This window comes from Aedes aegypti, chromosome 2, assembly GCF_002204515.2.
Source record: "Aedes aegypti strain LVP_AGWG chromosome 2, AaegL5.0 Primary Assembly, whole genome shotgun sequence".
NCBI classification, from domain to species: Eukaryota; Metazoa; Arthropoda; class Insecta; order Diptera; family Culicidae; genus Aedes; species Aedes aegypti.
In genome coordinates, this window is record NC_035108.1 from 241394558 (window position 1) to 241409381 (window position 14824).

The following is a 14824-nucleotide window of genomic DNA, read 5'->3' on the forward strand; positions in this document are numbered from 1 at the left end:
TAACTTTGATAGTTTTTTGAGAGAAAATCGATTTTTTTTATTTGTAAAACAAGCACTGGTTTGTTAGTTATCGATTGTACATGAAAGATTGCATAACGGTTCGATCTTAATGAATCTATAGTTTTTCATATAATCGAAAGTCAGTTTTTGGTAATGGGGTAACATTGATAATGAGTAGATAAGCACATGAAAATCCAAAACAAACTATTGTTTGACATCATCACAGTTTGAATTGGATTGGAGAATGTTAATAGAGAAACTGGATTAGATTTTATCAATTAAAGTACAGAATTTATTGAACAAAAAACATCTTTAAAAGGGTTTTCAGTCAAAACAAACATAATAAACACCATTATAAGTTGATAATAATGGGTATAAACATATATCTCTGAATAGATATCTATCGATAATCATGTTTCGACATTGAATTCACCATAAATCAATCGTTTTTGGAACATGAATGAGTATAAATCGACTGAATCCCGTAAAGTACATGAGGCGTTGCATACCTCTAGGTTTTTAATGTTATATGGGAATTTGTGACTTTGATTACAAAAATGATTTCAAATTGTAAAACTGTTTTTCGCTATGAGGTTTGATACCGGATTCATGTTCTACTATAGCTAGGCCATCAAGCATACGTACCGAATTCATTATAGTTTCATGAACTAGTGATAGTAAAACAGATTGTTTGTGCGCGTTTTGAAAGTACCAAAATCTCATCATTTTTAATATTCGAATATAAAGCCTCACATACTCTTGATTGGCACGAAAACAGCTCAGAGGTGAAGTGTCACACTGATACTCCTTAGTTTCGTATTCGTTTTGCTTAACTGAATAACATAATTTTGGTTATTTTGTTTAGTGTACGTTGCGGATCCCGCACTATCAAAGTTACCCGCATTTTCAAAGATACCTCGTTTTACGATAATAAAATGTATGTGTCCATGTTGGTTATTGAAATTGTTGTGTCTATTTCGCAAAATGTGCCCTCCATAAGTGCGAAGTCGTGTATAAAAGGGCTGGATTACGTTCTTCTTCTGTCGGGTGTGGGATCACTGCGTCCATTTTTTAGGACTATTGTGATACGATTACGTTGGATCGATTTGTTACCGTCGCCACATTTATCCGAAGTAATCCAGCCCTTTTACTCAAAATCAGGCACTTCAAACCCCAAATATAATGTGCGCATTGCATATGAGTAGATTAGTGACTGCACAAAACTTGTATCACGATGAGCTTGAGACCACCTTAAGGCTATATAAGCCATTCACTGTTAATCATGTTATAGTGAACCCGCTTTCAAGAAGTTTGCGCGTATAAGCACATGAATACAGCTTATACTGCCATGTGTATCAATTTCTGGGAATTCCTATTCTGATTAGAAAACTATACCACATACGTAAAATATTACTGATTTGATTCAGAAAGAAGAATACAAAGCGTTCGTATGAGCTTTTCTGAAGTGAAAAGTGAAATTTACATAATATAAAATACGGCATACCACCATGGGCTGGTCATATTATGTCAGTGTATGTAGGAAATGATGCTTAAATCTAAGAATTCATTCATGTTAAAGATATGTCATGTCAAATTGGTCATTAGGTCGTTAAAAGTCATCATATTAGTGTATCTCTAATATTCTCCTATGAACTCATATATGAAAAAAGGGTAAAAATACAAAAATCGACTTTTTTCAATTTTTTGCCGATGAAAGATTTTTTAATATTCAGCAAGCTTTTTTTGACTACCAAGGCTAACATTTAGTGAAAAAAGATCGGAGGTTCATGCAAGTCCGATAATATGTGTGTTCCAGCACACCGTGTGTCTCTATTGATGTGGCACTATGAATGAAAACATCGTTTAAATTACGATGAACGATTAAACGTGTACGTCTGAAAATCGTTTCAATGAAGGAAACATATTTCCCGAAAGCAAGATTATAATGGAGTTGTTGTTTAAACTGGTGTATGCACTAATTTGAGCCTGCAAAAAACTATCGGCGCATTATTATTACGATTTTGACTTCCTTTATTTCGGTATATTTCTTTTTTTTTACACTAGTCCAGCTTTAAATATTCCTTTATCCTTTATCCTATCCTTTATTGAGCACCTGATTGAGCATATATTTAATGAAACTTTAGAACGAATATTATAAGTCCAGCATCGGTGATCTAATGGTTGCTTTAAGGACAAAAGCAATACTCAGGATTAAACAACAATTGAATAAAATTCAGCAATCTAGCAAACAGCGCTTAATTATTTTTGAAAATATTATATCTCAATCATCTGTTTTCTCCTGTGTTTTCTAGTAGTTATTAGTTTCTCATTCAGAATTAAACTTGATGTTTAGAAAGCATATGCTTGTGATTAATATTTTTGGGTTTGTGCTCTAATTTTCGACTGTTTTTCTAAAATTTGGGCCATTATTATTCTTTCAGAGGGTGGTGATTGAAACAAAACCTCTCACGACGAGGACCTGGGATCGAATACCAAAACCAAACACTAGCCCAGGGTTATGAAATGCCTGTTGATGATTATGAAATAAATTTCACAATCTCAATAAAAATACAAAAAAATATCACCAAACAAATATTTTCCTAAAAATTTTGATTAAAATTTCATATGGAATCGCAATGTTTCCCGAACTCAAACCTAAAATTAAGGCTGATTTTCTTGAACTTAACCATTTATTTTCCATGATCTGCCGATTTCCGACGAACACTAGCTGAATCGAATTAGTACGATTTACTCAATAGATATTGGAATGTATTTATATTTATATCATTTGTCTCACTAGACATAAAAAAGTTATCCAACGAAAAAAAATATTGATAAAAAAGCAACTAACTATTGATTTTCAATGACATTTAAAAAAAATGATTTTGAATAATGACGCCGTTTTGACAGCTAAAATGTCGATAAAAGCTGTGGGAAAGAAAATGTTAAGAAGACCAATTTTGGAGATAAGGATAACAATCGAACCTATTTACACTCCTTTCAAATTTTCTTTGACGAAACTTAGAATGAAACTAAACAAACACTTTTTTTAACGCTCGTCGATATTATCGACCAAAATTGGAGACCATCGATATCGACGTGTGTTATAAACATATTTAAAATACATAATCCCAAGAAAAAAATTATTGAGAAAAAAGTTACCTACAATTTACTATTGCTATATATTAGTTCACTTTTCAAATCTATCTTCTAAAACCTATAGATCTTGTCATAGATACACTATCTAACCATCATTTTGAATTATTGCTGTTTGCGTTTGACGTGCAAACCTTGGCTAACTAGGCTTCAAATGCGGTAACACAAAGCAATCAAAGGATACTTAGCAACCAGGATCCAAATCACCGCCAACCTAGCAAAGAAAATCAAACTTTGACTTCGCCTTCCTTGTGGAAAATCTTACCGCGTTTGGTGTTTCCGCATTTGATATTTGCGTTTCAAACGCACACAGCAATATATTAAAGGACGATTTCACTATTGATATCGATTAGATTTACTTTTGAAAAGAGTGGATTTTTTCAAAGAATTATAACAATTTACGTATGGTATGGTCGTTATTATTAAAACATTTCCATCTTACTTACCTAAGAGGAAAATTCCCCTTAAAATCGCATTGAATGTTATAAATAATTTTCTTGGAAATGAAATTTCTTAAGAACGCTATTTCTCAGAAATCATCATATAAATTTCTAGCTTCCGAACTATTTTCAAGTGAAACATAAGAAAATGTAGTCTTAATATTGTTTTTATTTTTCATGGGCATTATGTCCCTAATGGCACAGAGCATGCACAGTTATTAACTTAAACCTTGTCATTTTTGTATTTGTTACCATTTTTGCATTCGTATATCGTGTGACAGGTACAAAGATACTATGCCCTCGGCAGTCAAAGAAAACTCCATTACGATAAGATCTTGGATCGACAGGGAATCGAATCCAGACAATCTCAGCATGGCTTTACTTTGCAGCCGTGAACATTAACACTAGGCTAAGGAAGGTCCCTATGTACATAGTCTATGAGAGCATTATTTATGTTTTTGTAAGAATGTCCCGTATTTGTTCCTCATTTGTCCCGTTTTTATCTGGTTAGCTTATGGTCAGCCTAATTCTTAACAACCCGTTGTTGATATGGTCGGCACATCGAAAACAATAATCATTATGGTCCAAACTTTATCCAGCTATAATCCACTTATGCTCGAACGTACTATTGTAGCTATGGTAAAAATTGGAGCATAGACCATTTTCATTAATGTTTCATTGTGGTTTGGATTTATGCGGGAGGTTATGCGAGCCTTTTCGCCTTTTCGTTTTTTCAGAAGATTAAAAAAACGCATTATTTCTCGATTTTGCATTCTCGCAGATAATCGTGTAATTGTGTGTAGAGCAGTGGAGAGTCCGCTCTGCCGCCATCCATCAGCGGAAGTGTGTTTCACGAGTCACCCTATCGCAATTTTTGTTTTCAAACCCGCGGTTGTAAGTGTATTAGTGCCATCAACGGAGCTGTTTTGATTGTTGTGTAGTGAGTCTGTCAAAATACGAGTTCAAAACAAACTGCTTCTGTACGAATTTTTGGACGCTGGTGAAACATTTTCTAAATCGTTTAATAGTGAATTAAGCTTAAGTTTTTAGTGTTAAAGTGATTTAAAGTACGTCACCATGGATGATCAAGGATGTCCCCGCTGCAAAACGACTAAATACCGAAATCCGTCTTTGAAATTGATGGTAAACGTTTGTGGCCACACATTGTGCGAAAGTTGCGTGGAACTTCTCTTTCTCAAAGGTTCCGGATCGTGCCCGGAGTGTAATGTGGCCCTGAGGCGAAGCAACTTCCGCGTTCAGCTGTTTGAAGATTCAAACGTGGACAAAGAAGTCCAGATCCGGAAGAGGATTCTGAAGGATTTCAACAAGAAAGAGGACGATTTCGCGACGCTTGGGGAGTACAACGACTATCTGGAGATGATTGAAGAACTGGTGTTCAACCTGTGCAACAATATCGATATCATCAACACGAACAAACGCATCGAACAGTACAAGAAGGAAAACCGGGACGTAATCTTGAAGAACAAGACCAAACTCAGCAGAGATGAGCTGGAATTGGAAACGCTGATCGAAATCGAAAAGGAGCAAACGGATCAACGGAAGAAAGAACTGGCGATGATCGAAGCAGAAAACAGGAAGCAAAAGGCCAAGAACAAGGAAGACCTCATAGACTCGCTGATGGAGAGCTACGAGGATGCGAGCGCAATTGTGGATAAGTTTGCTCAACGGGCGGAGCAGCAGCAAATTCCGCTGCCGAAACCGATGGCCCCTCCAGCACCTCCGAAGCAGACTCACTTCTCGACCGGTATCAAGTTCCAGTCGCAGCACGGATTTCTGCCGGTGCCCAAGATCGAAGAAGGCCCGACCTATGTGTACGAAGCGCAGATCTATCCGAAGGAGGGCCCCGGGCAGCCAACGTTGGCCGATATCGACAGCAAGGGTTACATCAAACACATACGGTAGAACTAAGTTCAATTTCTGGAGAATGTTTCAAATAACTCAATACAATTGGAATTTTTCAGGTCCGAAACGCAAGCCGAGCGAGCAGGTGGATTCAGGACCAACATTTCCTGCTTACGGGCTATTCAGGAAGCGCTTGTTGGGCTGTATCACGGGTGCTAATTTTATTCATTTATTTGTTATTAATAAAGCAAAATCGTAGGTTAATATAAATATGTTTTAATTTATCTCTTAACAACAAAGAACATCTTTGGTATCAAGTCTCTTTTTAGAAATTTGATTTCTATTTTAACATTCGGCTCTCAGCTGGTGTACTTTGTACAACAGTTGTGATTTATATTTGGTAAAAATGGTATCATCGACACCAAACCAAAATGTATTCTTCTGAAAAACAATATACTGCTTCGCGACTAAAAATGGGTGAACCAACGTGCGAAGTTCGATTTTTGACCAACTTCGCCGCGTCGCAGCTCGATTCTCAATAGTGCGCATAATGCACACGGCGGAGGGCATAGATGCGCTCTATAGCGAAGCGACTCGCGACGCGGCGAAGTTGGTCAAAAATCGAACTTCGCACGTTGGTTTACCCATTTTTAGTCGCGAAGCAGTATACTTGACAGTTTTTGCTTAAGCTAAGTATGCTGTTTCGCTCAAGAAAAGTAAAGAAATTCCTTGACTGAAAGAGTGAAGAAATTTCCTACAGAGAGCCCCCTTTGAAGTGACATTTCTTCTCAACTGCGTACTGCGATCAGAAAAATGCGATTTTCTTGACCATTTCTTGGAAGAAATTTTCCACGCATCGAGATAGGCGATTCCTTTTCTTGTCAGTAGCAAACCGGCCTTTAAGGCGTGGAAAATTTCTTCCCGGAAATGGTCCAGAAAATCACATTTTTCTGATCGCAGTACGCAGTTGAGAAGAAATGTCATTTTAAACGGGACTCTGTAGGAAATTTCTTGACCCATTCAGTCTTTTCTTGAGCGAAACAGCATACTTAGCTTTACACATGAAATGTAGGGTGGAAGTAATGAAAACACACGCGAGACTATAATTGGATAACTACTAATTGATTAATTGTCTTTTTGCTATATAATTAATTATAGCAGTTAGGTTGCTCAGTTCATGCTGACTTCCGTTCGATCTCTTTCCTGACCAACCGTCAACCAGTGCAGACGAACAAGAAGAAATCGTTAGAATAATCAGCATGAACTGAGCAACCTAACTGCTTTAATTTAAATTAATTATATAGCAAAAAGACAATACTATCCAGCTTTTTACGCTCGTCATGCTATAAAATATTTGACACAAGCACACTACTCGTTCAGCAGTATTGTCAGAGGGACGCAAAAGAGGCTCACGTCCTATTCCCCTAAGGACAACGAGGGAAGCAAGCAAATGGAAGCTGAAGCACCTGCCCCTGCCAGTGTGAAACTACGTTTTGCCCTGGGAGTAAATCGCGCCGTCCCAGACGGGGATGTGCCTAAGCCCCAAGCTGCTGGTCTAGCCAACGGCAGCTTCCGGGTGGGTCCAAAGGCCTCTTTCAACTCCCAGGTCCCAGGGCGTTTCGGATGGTGATCCTATTAAAATATAAAATTTACCTTGAAACTCGTGGTTTATTTAGATGGCTTGGCTAGCACACTATTTTGGCGGGACTTATCAAACTTTTTGAGCTCGTCGGACATTGTAAGCGAGCGTCGCAGGCAGTGGGCGGTGTACTCGGGGTGATGGAACCAATCCGGATCAGGTGGGGCGAGATGGACAGGGTACGAGGCGACATCCACGTGGTGGTTTTTGGACTCGGGTATTGGCTGTTGCTGATGAGAAGTCGGTGAGTGATGGCCCGCAGACTTATCGTTGGCATATACTGGGCGCCAACATGAATCTCTCGACGGCTTGGTACGGCTGCTTGCGGCGGTAATGACGACCTTGCGATTGCCGTGACCGCAGAAACGCTCCCCCTGAGTGATAAACGGGCAGGACGTTCCCAGTAGAGCAGCGACCGGCGAGGTATCGGCCGGCCAGTGGCGCTATCGTCTTCAGGAAACCAGTCCGTCCGAAGACCGCCCAGAAGTAGCGACCGGTGGAACCAACACGGAGAAAAACGAAAATACTAGTTAGTGTACGATATATTATTTTCTCAAAATAATATTCTTTTAATCTTTGAGAAGCTTATTATGTTATACCTTGCCAAGCTTATCCGTGATTTATTTTTTGTGGTGCTTATGTAGTGAAACACGCTACCCTTGGGACTTTTCAAAATTTAATTTCATTTTGTTCGGTTCGGAATCAGAATCACATCGTGTTCCTAAGTATATCCTCGAAAAATACGAGTTCAAGCAATTTATTTTACATTCGAGTGTTCAAAACCAGCATTCTATGTCGCAAGTGAAGCCCATAAAGAAAAACCAGAATGTGGAGAAAATAAATGCTCGCAGCGGATCAGCACTCAGCTCTTATCAGAGACGCCATCCTCAAAGGACATTTGTCGCAGGAAATTTGCCGCAGGAAGAGATTTTAAGCTCATAATGGGGTGAAATATGGAATTACGATCATGAAGGTATGTTTATTTATTAGAATCATATCGATGTTTCGTTATCATTCAAACTTTTGCAGATTATTTTGTAAAAGAGCTCCATTCCGGTCGCCGTAATCAAGTCGGAAACAACTGCGATTTTGATCGAAGCGGAACAAGATGGAAGAACCATGAGTTGCAGAGACACATTCACCAAGATATAATTTATATGGAAATCAATAAGTTGCATGCGAAAATCGTTTTTCGCATGTGCAACAATGATCTACTAAATTGTGTAAACAGTCAAAATGAATCATTCTCTAGAAGACACTAGATTTCTATAGATCAAGGAAAAGCAGTTATAACCATTTAAGTGCAAAAATGAGTCATTTTTGGGGTCCGTGTATTTATTCGGGTGGCAGATGGTGGCAAATGAAACCTAGTAGGATTCATAATATTGTGCATTCAGATTAACTTTAGACCGAAGTTCATAAGAGAAATGAAATATCACTGAAAGTTCGCTGAAGTTCGGCGTCGGCATTCTACCGAAGTGCTACGCCGACAAAGGCAATCCTTATGCGTCGGCGAAGCACCAAATTAGAATGCCGACGCCGAACTTCGCCGAAGTTTTGACTGCCGAACTTCTAATTGTCACTCGAATTGTCAATACATTATTAGTAGTTGTAAATGTCGATAGTGTTATAAGTATCCACGAGTATCCTTTTTACTCAGAGGAAGTTTCGTCAATGACTCTTATTACCCTGTAGTACTTAGTTATATGATGGATAGAGGGCTATGTGACTCCAAACTTCTTTTTTTCTTCTTCTTGACACATTCTTCACACACTCAATAGGTTCCAATAACTTTCAAGCCTAGGAAGAGATTCCCCATATCGGACATCTCAAGCTGGTTGGATAACTGTTATTTGATCCTGTCCATCCAATCGATCCGAGACAATGATGATATCGTCGACGTACAGCAACAAGTAGACGGCGAATCTGCTCCACCGCAAATGGTAGAAACAGATATCTACATTGGACCGCTTGAATCCAAGCGTCTTTACGAACGAATGGAATTGGTTATTCCAGCTCCTTGGGGCTTGCTTAAGGCCATACAATTATTTCTTGGAGGAATGGCATACAAGATTTGGGTTGACATTCTGGAGACCCTCTGGGTGTTGCATGTATATTTCCTCCTTCGGTATGCCATTGAGGAAGGCCAGATGCGTACATCCATCTGGTAAATATGATACCCCTTCTTGTGTGCTACCGCCGGAAGCGTTCTGATAGTGGTGATTTTGGCTACTGGTGCGTACGTTTCGTCGAAATCGCTTTGTAGCGATCCACCGGTCTCGTCTCACCTTAAGACCCATTTGCAATCCACAAGGTGTTTTCCTGCCGGTTTCGGTACGAGTTCCCATGTCGTTCTTGCGTAGCGGCTCGAGCTCACTATTGATGGCAGATTTCCAGTGGCACCAGTCATCTTGCTTCCTCAGGCCATCGATGGTTAACGGTAGGTCCTCTACGAACGCCTCCGCATTCAATGCTAAAGCTATCACCACGTTGTCTATCGCTTGGGAATCAGCAGAACCTGCGAAACATTCACCGCCAGTATTTGATTCAAAGCCAGTAATAAAATCAAGAAACTTACCGGGGATTCTGCGCTCCCGCGTGAGGCACCTCTGCAGGAGAGTTTCCACTATTTGATTGCGAAGGGAGCGTGCCGGTTGGTTCCTCGTGAGGAGTATCATCAGCGAAATTTTACTGAGCGCTATTTTTATGGTAAGGATGGTAAGACAGATATGGGAGAATGGATGTTCAAACTTTTTTTTTTTATTTTGAACCGCCCTAATGTACATATTACAACATTGTCCCATACATACTGTTTTACTATTAGATATTTAGTGTTTACTAAAATCTAGGCAACAATTCAACAAGTCTCGCGTAACATTACTAAAGGACCTATGTACAAATGAGAGATTCTCTCCTCTCTCGTTCTCTTTCGATTATAACAGTGGAACACTAAAGATTTTGGGAAGTTTTTCACTATAGATCGAAAGTCAATTTCCTTGACTAGCGTTTCATACAAAAAACGCAATAGATGAGATTAATGTGACTCAGTTATTAATGAAAGAGAAAGTAAACAAAGAGAGCCTCTCAATGTTAGATAGGTCCTTTAGTAATGTTACGCGAGAAGTTTTAATCATCCAACCGTTGATGTATAATTCAATTCCCAATGCTCAAAAATGCACCATCAGTACGCATGACCAACACCAGTTACCATGGCGCGAAATGCAATGGACAACACTGAAATAAGCGAACACATTTGCATCAATTCCGCGAGTGTTTCGTTCGAATCTAGTCACTAGCTACATTTCGATGCAAAGTATCTTTTTTTGAATAGGAAAAATTGATCCTCTACATTGACCGAAATGGACATTTCCATTAAGCCGGTTTTTTCGTTCTCGCTCAGCTATAAGGTGTTCGAGAAGTTGGTGACTTGCGGCAAGTACGATGGCATACATTCCTGCCTGACCGTGGTGACCAACGCGGATAAGGTAAGAAGCAGAATTCCTGACGAATGGCAATCCGTCCGTACGCATAAGGTGGTACCGATCAGCACAGTAGCTTTGAACATATTTTTGGGGATTTTGTTAGGACGAGCAGTTTTTTTTTAATTCTTTATTAGTATCATTCATTAAACTAAGGTGTTCTGTGTCGAATTACGAATTTTTACAGGTGAGTCGATTTCACCTACTTATTAGAGAAAAAAAAACGCTTTCAATTCACTAAACCTTACTTAACCTAAATATATAACGCATTAATCGTGGCAATAGAAGATTGCAAGGATTTTTGATTAAAATTATTAATTATTTTATTTGAAATTTGTTCCAATGTTTCAACATTGGATATTCTATGTAACCCATTAGTACTATACCAGGGAGGAAGCTTTAGAATCATTTTCAAAATTTTGTTTTGAATCCTCTACAGAGCTTTCTATTGGTACAGCATACAACATGACTGGCTTGAAAAATTTTTTTTTTGGAGATCAAATGCTTGTTCTTAAGACAAAGTTTCGATTTTTTGTTAATAAGTGGATACAGACATTTTATATATTTGTTACATTAGGGCATTCAATGCCCTCAATGTGATTTTTGAAAGTTATTTTTTTATCTAGCTTGAGCCCTGTATACCTAACTTCATCTGACCCTCTAATCGTGACAACATGTCTACTTGAAGGTTTCAAATAAAGAGCTTTTGGTTTATGTCGCGGAAAGTGTTGGAAATTTGTGCGTAACGCCTTTGAAGTCGTTTGGAAATCCTGGATAAGCCCATGGTTAAAGTCACGGTGAGGAATCGATTGAATGTACCAAGTGCAAAAATATCCATATAAAATTGCATTATATTACGGTACACAGGACAAAGAGAAGAAAAACCCAGTCGCCTTTGAATGCGACTTACGAAGGCCTGTTTGCCCAAATTCGCTAACACGATCATGCCTTCGAATGCAAGCTCCATTGATTGTTGAGTGATCGATTTTTTTTTCTATTCGTCCATCACCCAAAGATATTGATCCACACGCCGCACAAACGGTACGGATTGCAAAACTCGAAGCTTTCCATCTCGGAGATCAAGAATGACATCGCCATGCTGAACATGAACTTTCCAATTCGGGCTATTGTAGCCGGGAAGCTGAAGAAGGACGACGATCGGGACATTCTGGTGATTGGGAGTTCGTCACATTTTCTCGGTGAGTTTTCATTTGGCTGGGAACCAGTCCCATGAGTGAGGACTTGTGCTATATTAAGGTGATTATAAAACGAAGCCAAACTTTGAATTTTCAAGAGCACAAGACTGAAGAATCTGACAATAGTTCGAGTTGAAAATCAATCAAATTGCTTGCTTGCTGGTGGTGACCAATGGGATAAATTTCCAACGCGGAGCACTGTTTGGTTTTCAAGTCTTGTGCTCTTGAAACTTTGAGGTGTGGCTTCGTTCTATAATCACCTTAAGCGTTAATATTTCAACAGCATACCATGTGGACGAGAACTACAATCTATTTCAACGCGATTTCCCAGAAGGTGTTCGATCGCTTCTTATCGGATCGTTTGGTGGTTTTGCCGGGAATACGTTGATCGTCGGAGGGAATGGTGAGTATGAAAAATCAAGGGCCTTTAAGGGTGTTTAAGGGGCATTCGTTAGCCGAGTGGTTAGAGTCCGCGGTTATAAAGCAAAGCCATGCTGAAGGTGTCTGGGTTGGATTCCCGGACGGTCCACGATTTTTTCGTAATGGAAATTTCCTTGGCTTCCCTGGGCATAGAATATTATCGTACGTGTCACACGATATACGAATGCGAAAATGGCAACTTTGGCAAAGAAAGCTCTCAGTTAATAACTGTGGAAGTGCTCACTGAACACTACGTTAAGAAGAAGGCTCTGTTCAGTCAGGACGTAATTCCAAGAATAAGAAGAAGAATGGAGCCACAGTTTTAAGTTAATCTTCTACTACTATTATTATTATTATTATTACGTTTTATTTAAGACACTTTACCATTTGTCATGGCATTCGTGTCTGAATTAATCTTCTACGATTTTTGTTATTTTTTCTGTTTGACGGAAAAATCGCCTTAAAAATACCATTGGAAAGGCTGACAACAGTAAATTTTTTCAGAACACTCAACTAAAATGAAAAACGATTATTTTTCTATTTCTATTGATATTTATTTCTTATTTTTTTTTTCAAATTCACTAATTTCGGGAAACAATTCCATCCCATTAAGTGGTTTTCTGCCATATAAAACAATAATAACCGAACATATTCACAACTTCGTAAGTTATTGAAAGTTTCCTTGCTACTTTTTAATCAATAACCTATAAATGACACACTTTGAACATGTTTTATTCCTCTTTACGCTTTGAGTGAGGAATTTTAAGTAAATATTAAGTCGACATCCCGCACTCCTAGGCTGCTCAATGGGGGATTTGTGGGTTGGGAAATGCTGAGCACGGGGTCGCTTATTCTTAATAGCACCGTTACGTTGACTAAGGGCTCATTCACAAATGTCATAACGCTGAAGGGGGTGGGTGGGTGCCCTTGATATGTTACAGATCATACAAAATTTGAAAAATATTCATACAAAATGTGTTACGAGGGAGTGGGTGGGTCTCAAAAATGGTCATTTTTGGCGTTATGAAATTTGTGAATGAACCCTAAACCGGTCACTCATCTTTAGCAGGAACTGGATTCTAACCGCCAGCTGTCAGTTCCGAACGAGGGGAAGGAAAGCAACTATTTTCTATTCTTAGCAACTATTGACAGCCTTGTTATAACAGAACTTGAATATAGTCTCAAATCTCTTAGCGAGAACCATTTTAACAAACTGTGACCATTTTGTAATCTAAGTCAGAAATTTCCATATAACGATAAACGCCTAGAGGTATGCAATGCCCTATAAATGTTCGTAGTTCATTCAATTTTGTTAGATTTATGCTCCATTATCAAAGTTACCCCAAAACAGAAAACTGACTTTCGATTATATGAAAAATTATATATCCAATCAAAATAAATCTTTCGGCAATCTATCAACTGCAATCGATAGCTAGGATGCCAGTACTTGTTTTAAAAATAAAAATAAAAAATCTTTGAAACAGCATGCATAAATATTCAAGTTTTCTTCAAAAAACTATCAAATTTACTCCGTTTTACGGTACCGTAAAACGGGGTATCTTTGATAATGCGGGTACCGTAATTTCGGGTGAAATTGATCATTTTTCACGGTTTTTCTAGTCTGTTTTCTATAATGTTAACAATGCCAAACAACTAAATGCAGAAAAAGAAATACGAAGATGAGCCTCATCGTTTTATGTACCGAAATTTTCTAACAAATGTCATTTTAGTGTTAACAAATACCTCTAAGATGAAAAAATAGAGGATCTCATTTCGGAGTGAAATTGATCACTTGTCAATGACATTATTGTTAGTTTCCAAAACAACTCTATATGATAAATTTGAGCTCCCTGAATCCGAATATGCTTGTCAAATTTTTAACAATGCAATATTTATATAAATAACGAATAGTTAAATTTCAAGAATTACGCGCAAAACGCCTAAATGTATGCAATTTCCTAAGGAATTCAATGATATCTAACAGAAATTCAATTATTTCAACCATATGAGCTAATTGGTACGATTTTGGTGATGTAATCTGGTTTGGGGATATATCTCAAGCATCCTCACAAACTTTCAGGTTTTACCATGTTCAAATCCTTGCTTATAAATAGAAGTTCATAGCTGTTTGTCAATACTGCACCGTGCATGATTTTGAAATTTTACGTTATATTAATAGTAATAAACATTATTTAACGCAAAAAACTTCACAACACACAATTCTACAATAGTTACGACAAGCAACGTTCATTCACTGCAGCTTACATTGATATTTGTGCTCCATTACGACTAAATAAAATCGTGTGATACGATGATCAATTTCACCCTTCTGATCAATTACACCCGATTTTACGGTAACTTTGATAGTGCGAAACCCACCCCATACTAAACGAAAAATCATAATTTCTGTTAATCGGTTAAGCAAAACGAATGTAAAACTGAAGAATATAAGTATGACACTTCATGTAAGAGCTATTTTCATTTGAAACGAGAACATTTGAGGCTTTTTATACGGATATTGAAAATTAACACAATTTTAGCATTTTCGAAACGCTTACAAACAACCTGTTCTATGATCACTATTTGATGTAGTTTTGAATAGTTGGCCACTTATCTTTGACAGACTAGTTA

The 14824-nt window shown here is 38.1% G+C and overlaps 2 protein-coding genes and 1 long non-coding RNA gene across 4 annotated transcripts in view; all 3 read left to right on the forward strand.

Annotated features, from left to right (window-relative positions):
- Positions 1-4515: 4515 nt before the first annotated feature.
- On the forward strand, positions 4516-5729 carry LOC5571154 (CDK-activating kinase assembly factor MAT1). Its single transcript, XM_001653420.2, has 2 exons — positions 4516-5515; positions 5579-5729. Exons 1-2 carry the CDS (start codon positions 4674-4676, stop codon positions 5676-5678), a joined length of 942 nt encoding a protein of 313 aa, XP_001653470.1. The 5' UTR covers positions 4516-4673; the 3' UTR covers positions 5679-5729.
- A 1389-nt stretch (positions 5730-7118) lies between these two features.
- Positions 7119-8513, forward strand: LOC110676504. Its single transcript, XR_002500458.1, has 2 exons — positions 7119-8071; positions 8128-8513. It is a non-coding gene; the product is annotated as an uncharacterized LOC110676504 (long non-coding RNA).
- Positions 8514-10298: 1785 nt separating this feature from the next.
- LOC5571155 (Bardet-Biedl syndrome 2 protein homolog) overlaps positions 10299-14824 on the forward strand; it is a 29398-nt gene continuing 24872 nt past the window's right edge. The window contains exons 1-3 of one of the 2 annotated variants that reach the window (XM_021844593.1): positions 10299-10583; positions 11593-11776; positions 12105-12176. In XM_021844593.1, coding sequence (XP_021700285.1) covers positions 10458-10583; positions 11593-11776; positions 12105-12176 — 382 coding nt within the window. In that variant the 5' untranslated portion in view covers positions 10299-10457. Of the gene's footprint in view, positions 10584-11592; positions 11777-12056; positions 12177-14824 lie in introns of both variants that reach the window. The other variant, XM_001653421.2, reaches the window with a different exon arrangement.